The sequence below is a fragment of the Limulus polyphemus genome, unplaced genomic scaffold (assembly GCF_000517525.1).
Source record: "Limulus polyphemus unplaced genomic scaffold, Limulus_polyphemus-2.1.2 Scaffold2795, whole genome shotgun sequence".
Taxonomy (NCBI): Eukaryota; Metazoa; Arthropoda; class Merostomata; order Xiphosura; family Limulidae; genus Limulus; species Limulus polyphemus.
In genome coordinates this window covers 35,150-41,876 of record NW_013668405.1, presented here as the reverse complement: position 1 = coordinate 41,876, position 6,727 = coordinate 35,150, and the positions used below count along the sequence as shown (strand labels likewise).

General features: G+C 35.5%; 1 protein-coding gene across 1 annotated transcript in view; it reads right to left on the bottom strand.

Moving 5' to 3' along the window:
• The window catches only part of LOC106467918 (ubiquitin-conjugating enzyme E2 R2-like), a 34,924-nt gene extending 29,247 nt beyond the window's left edge, over window positions 1-5,677 (bottom strand). Inside the window, exon 1 of the mRNA XM_013928303.2 lies at window positions 5,375-5,677. Coding sequence (XP_013783757.1) covers window positions 5,375-5,551 — 177 coding nt within the window. The 5' untranslated portion in view covers window positions 5,552-5,677. The remainder of the gene's footprint in view (window positions 1-5,374) is intronic.
• Window positions 5,678-6,727: the final 1,050 nt, after the last annotated feature.

The following is a 6,727-nucleotide window of genomic DNA, read 5'->3' as shown; positions in this document are numbered from 1 at the left end:
TTTTTGGGTGGCATAATTACCTGTATCACTAAAATTTTTTGTAATAAACATACAAACATAAGCACGTTTTGCACATAGAAAGCGTTATGGCGGGAGACACTCAGATCACCTTGCTGTCAATTCAGTATTTGCAAAAACAGTTTTCTTTAAATAGTGCTAAGTGGTTTCATAAGTCATTTAGTAACTTTGTGAATTGCAAATTATTGCAACTTACAAATTTTAAAATAACTTCATAATAAGCAGTTTTTTACAAGAAATTTAATGGTGCTATTTATTTTGTATTTGGTGTGGTATTTAATGACGAAATTGACAATTAATGATTATTGCGCCATATTTTTGTAATAAACTTTGTTTATTTGTTTATTTTGTTCGCTATAGGAAACCAAACGGTTCTTCCTCTTTTATATATATATATATATATAGATTATGGATAAAGCTATTTCCAAGTATGTGCTCCTCAAAATTGCTAAACATAGGAGAAGCAAATCATCATGGGCTGAGATTACCAGACGGAAGAAGTATCATCTTTAGAAGAGGTACAGTGAATCCAAGGAGCATCTAGATTAGTTGAAGTACAAATGCCAACTAAATCAGCCCACAAAGGAGCTACGAAGGACAAAGAAACAATTTGATAGAAAACTGGCTGAAAACATAAGGGAACCCCAAGTCTCTTTAAAGATATGTTATCTCTAAATCTAAAGCCAAAGAATGGGTGGGGGCCAATCATCAATGACAATGGTCATGTGATCACAGGTGACACTAAAATAGCTAATATTTTAAATGAATACTTTAGCTCCGTCTTTACTCTACGTAATTTTACTGATTCAATGGAGCAAGAGTTGAAAAATGTTGATCTATTGCCAGAGGTTGTCCAAAATTAGCTCTGTAAATTGAAACCTGGTAAAGCACCTGGTACTGATAAGCTATGCTTTTCAGTTCTTAATGAAGAGACATATGAAATTAGTTATCCTTTGAAGTCATACTGGATTAGAAAAATGCTAATGTTTCACCCTTGTTCAAGAAGGACTCAAGAAAACTACATTCAAATTACAGACCCTTTAGCTTGACAAGTCAAATAAGTAAGACTTTTGAATCTATTATCAAGGATGCTACTATCTTACATTTAAAAACCTTTAATCTCATCAGACACACACACAAAACATGGTTTTAGCAGAAGAAGATCATGTTTAACCAATGTACTTATTTAGAGGAAGTGACTAAATACACTGATGAAGGTTACCTAGTTGATATAATTTATCTTGACTTTAGTAAAGCTTTTGATAAGGTTTTCATGCCAGATTACTTAAGAAGCTTTATGTAAATGGAATATCTTTACAAGTGTTAAATTGGATCTAAGAATGGTTACATAATTTTCAACAGAGTTATTATAAATGACACAGCATCCGAGTGGGTTTCTGTTAAAAGTGAGGTACTTGAAGGGTATGTGCTTGGCCCCATCTTACTTATTATTTATATTAATGACATTGATGGGAATGTCTGTAGTAGACTCAAAATTTGCAGATGATACCAAAGTCTAACGTAGAATAGCAATTGTAATTGATGCAGTTTGTCTACAAGAATACTCCTCAAAAATGCTTTTTAGTCCCAAGAAGTGTGTGTTTACATTTGGGTTTCAACAATAAACAATATAACTATTTCCTCAGCAACAATCTAATTGAATCAGTTAATAAAGAAAAAGACCAAGGAGTGATTATTCACTCATCTCTTGATGTTAGCAAACAATGTGCTAAAGCTGCAAATCAGATTTTAGGTAGGACTAAAAGTACTGTAAGTCACATGACACTGCTGGCGCATGCGTGACTGAATTTCTCGAATTATCGGGGAACTCCGCAAATTTTGGAGACGCCTCTTTGTTAGTATATAAGCCTGGCAGTGAAAGCCAGTGCATAGATAAATGAATGAAGAGAGAGCAGTAGTTACTTCAAGTGCCCTGTAATTTACGATTCTGTTAATTTCGAGCTAGTGAGCTGTAAAGTGTGTGTTTTGCACTCATCGAGAGCGAAGTTATCAAGATTGTGAATCGCTGTGATTTATAGAGTGTATTATAAAAGTTGTTCAGTTTAAAGTGACAAGAAATGTACTGATTGTGGAACTTCTGTGTACTAAAAGTTGGTGTCGAGGAAGAAGAAACTGGTTTAAACAAGAAAGGACTTGTATCTCTGAAGATCCTCAGAGAGAATTTCTACCAGAAACAAACAAACAAGCAGATACGTAACAAACTGGTGTCAGAAGAGGGATGGAAAAAGACAGAAAAGAGAAGTGGCAAATCAAACTACAACTTAGCAAATTTGATAGCAGCAATACAAGAACAGAGATTACAGCAGTTGTTGGAGGAAAAAGAAAAGAAACATGAAGAACGACAAAATAAACAAGAAGAGAGACTACAGCAGTGGTTGGAGTAGAAAGAAACATGAAGAGAGGCTACCAGCAGTGGTTGGAGGAGAAAGAAAATAATCAAGAAGAGAGGCAACAGCAGTGGTTGGAGAAGAAAAGAAATAAACAAGAGAGACTACAGCAGTAACAAGAAAACCAGCACCAGTGGCAACTGGAACAAGAAAGGAAACAAGAACAATGAGAAAAGAAACAGGAAGAAAGTCTCCAACAACTACAGGAAAGTCAGCAACAGTGGCAAGAAGAACAAGGAGAGAGAGTACAACATCAGTATGAAGTACAAATGGAAAAGATTACTAAATTTCAAAGTGAATTAAATACATTTAAGGATGATATACTGTCTTTTACACAAGGAGGATATATTAGCCATGGACCTAATCAGCCCCAGACAACAGGAAGCCCCTTCCAGACCCTGCAGCTAAACCCTAATGCAGACATCTTTAGTCCTGCCAGAAGTCACATTCCAGACACGAGTGTCAGCAATAGGGGTGACCTAGAACGAAGGAAGCCACAGGAATTCGATGGGAAGCATACAGAGTACAATTTGAGCTCCTGGCAGAAATGAATGGATGGACAGAAGAGCAGAAAGCAGTATACCTGGCAACGAGTCTGAAGGGACAACCACTGGAAATACTTGGACAGTTGTCAGCAGACAACAGGCACAGCTACAGAGCACTGGTAGCTGCTCAAAAAATCAAGTATGGAACTCAAAATCATTCCGAAGTCTACAGGGCTATGCTTAGGATGAGAGTCCGTGCTAAAGGGGAGAGCCTGCAAGAGCTGGCACAAGATTTGGAAAGTATGGCGCACAAGGCCTACCCAACTGCACCACCCAATGTCCTCAAGCTGTTGCTGAGAGATCAATTTGTAGATGCCTTGGACAGTCCACAACTGAAGATACAAGTGAAGTAAGCACACCCCTCTACTATACAGGATGCAATGGCCAGAACTCTTGAATTCGATTCCTACATTAAGTCCAGCACAGAGGTACCAAGGTTAGTACAGTCATCAGGATTCAAGGCCAGAAAAGGGTAGCTCTCAGAGAAGTTTGAGGGACTTTGCTGGCACTGTAACAAGAGAGCTCAATGCCGGCAACTTCAACACAGGAAAGATGCCACGGCAAGAAAGGCTGCTACCCAGAAAGGTTGTTGGAACTGTGGAAAGCAAGGATGTATGAGGAGCCAGTGTAAGAAGAATACTACCAATAAGTCAGCTTTGGGAAACCAGTAGTGGTTGGTGTTGAGGGATGCCCACCAACCCCCCACTGTGAAAGTCCCAGCCTCTAGGTGTAAAATGGCAAGCACACATAGTGTCTACGTGACAGGAAAGCTGGATGGCCAAAAGTGCAACTTTGTCATAGATTCTGCATCTCAGCAAACCCTTGTGAGTATCAAGGTGCTGGATCACTAAGGAGTACCAGAAGCCATACAGAAGCTCTGTGGTGTGACAGGACATTATGCTAGGTTGTGGGGACCAGTGTGGGTAACTATTGAACTCATAGGCATAAAGGACAGACACAAAGTATACTTGGCTGACATTGAAGACCCATGCATATTAGGGTTGGACTACTTACTACCGAGGAAATATGTAGTTAACTTTGATAAAATGATGTTTGGGAACAACAAAGGCCAAATTCCTGTAAGTGTTGCTGCATCTGTTGAATCTCATAGAAATGCCAATGGACTGTCAAGGAAGAATAAACTGGTTTAATCAAGAAATGACTTGTATCGCTGAAGATCCTCGGAAACAATTTCTACCAGAAACAAACAAACAAGCAGATACATAACAGCACCATTCAAAATAAGGAATGTAATGTGATGCTTAAGTTGTACAAATCACTTATCAAACCTCACCTAGAATATTGTATTCAAGAATGGCATTCATATTTTCAAAAAGATGTAGATCTACATGAACAAGTTCAGAGGAGATTTTCCAAGATGGTAACACGTTATCATAATTTTTCTTGTGAAAAGAGGTTACAGAAATTATGCCTCACTACACTTGAAACTTGTTGTTTAAGGAATGACTTAATTAAGATATTTAAAATGTTTAAAGGCCTTGAAGGATTAAATGCTGCAGATTTCTTTATAGTTAATAATTCTATAACTAGAGGTCATCAGTACAAAAATAAAATGTACATATAGAGCTCCAAGGAAGATCTTTTTCTCTCAACAAGTAGTGGCTAAATGGAACAATCTTCTGAACGAAGCAGTTTCTGTGAGTGGTGTAAATGCATTTAAAGGCTACCTTTAAAGACATTTAAGACACAGAAGGGGAGCTTATATTAGTCAACACACAGCCAGCTCCCTGCTCTGTTGCCCTCCTTGCCATATGAAAAGAGTGGAGAACACATGTCAAATCATAATAATTGCCGACATTAGCTTACAAATAAATTGAAAAATATGAGACTAGGTAAAGTGGGTTTATTTTTTAATATGAAAATAATTTAGTCTTACTACTTATAAGTTATAGTTATACTGTTAATAAAATGAGTGTTATACTATAACTAATATTAACAGTATATTATTATATACTGTTACAGTACTTTAATAGTGGCATTAAACTACTACAATACTACTGCTAGTAGTGCTAATACTATTAGTAACAGTGAGTGATAGTTATAAGCTATATTACCTATTACTGCTACTAGTACTAGTTATAATTACTTGTTATACTAAGGTAACTAAGCTAAAGTACTAGTAGTAGTAATATTTAATATCTCCCATAAAAGTTTCTAAAACACTGCGAATGCTAACTTAAGTTTATGACCATAAATGGCATAACTTAAGTTAATTACAGTATTGTGTAATTACACTAGTGAAACTGAAACTTACTGTTGCAAGTTAGATATTAATATTAATAATAATAATAATATTATACGACTACACTTGGATTAGGCTTATTCAAGCTACGCTACTGACAGTACTGTTAAAGTTTAAATCTTTCTTTGGAATCGTATTACCTTGAAATAACCGCCTTCGTAAAGAGTAGTAGGAGGTCCGAAAATTGCCACTTCCCATTCAAATAAGTTTTCATCATTTATAAGTTTCACCCTAAAACCTTCAACGGGTTCTTCTTGCAGACTTTTAAACTCCAGGGCAAGGGCTCTCAACGCACTGCTTGTGGGTTGTTGAGCCATCTTTCAGCCCGTGAACAAAGATTTTAACTTATTTTATATAAGCCTAGAGTACAGTTTTCTAAAGTGTCAAACTACTTCAACGAATGGCTGCTATAACTCTAAACAATGAAGATACCTTATTGTCCCTAGGTTTTGTAATAAACACAATATTAGCCTGGATGACGTCGACGGAAGTTCTGACGTACTTTGGTAAATATATATTCACGAATAAATGTTTATTTTATATTTAATTTTTTATGCATAGAAAAGTTCCAAAGCAGTGCCTTTTTGGAGTAAATAAGTAACATTTTCATCCTTTTTTTTTCAAACCTGAAGTTGATGACTCATACAAGAAATTTTACGATTGTGTCTTTACTCTAAATCTGAATACGATGTGGAATCAAAGATTAACATATACGGCTGTATTAGTTTATTGAGCAGGAAATTAACCACATATATATTTCGCAAGATGGGTTTCATAATTAAATCGCTTCAGTTAATCTAGTATTATATTTTTGTTTGAAACATGTTAAAAACAATGATGACTCTAAATTACTTTTAACTTTTCACTAGAAGCATATTTCTAATATTCAATTATTTCATTTTTAGTAGATGTCTTTGGCATTGTATTTCAACAAATTAAGTAGATTCTGTCATTTATAAAGCTTCTTCAACTTCACGGACACAATGCATTTGTTCAAAATTAAGAAATAGATGCTAGTTAATATTTTAATCTGTTTTTACAACGAAGGATATTAGCAATAATTCTGACCCTAAGCATTCTATGAGAAATATTGAAATTGGCCTGAAGAAATGTTGTCATTAATCTCTTACCAGTAAGTAAAAACTGAGAAATTAAAAACTGTATTGTAAGCTATACTTTATTGTTTTAATTTAGATGTTAGCTAGAGTGCGCATCACGTTACGATCAACTTAATTCCAAGAACACCTTAGATGAAGTCACAAAAATCTAGTAACTTATATAAATATCTAAAAATGAGACATCAGTTATAAAATAGTTAGTAGAATCTCAGAGTGAAATACTCAGTGTGTGGATGCTGAGCAGTTGTTAATAGCGGGTTTCTGTAAGTTAACCAGAAAGTTAGTCAATTTTCTGTTGATAGAGTGCATGCCAGTCATTCATTGAAGTATCTAGTTTGAGTGAAATATTTGTGTTGGATATACAAGACTGTGTTA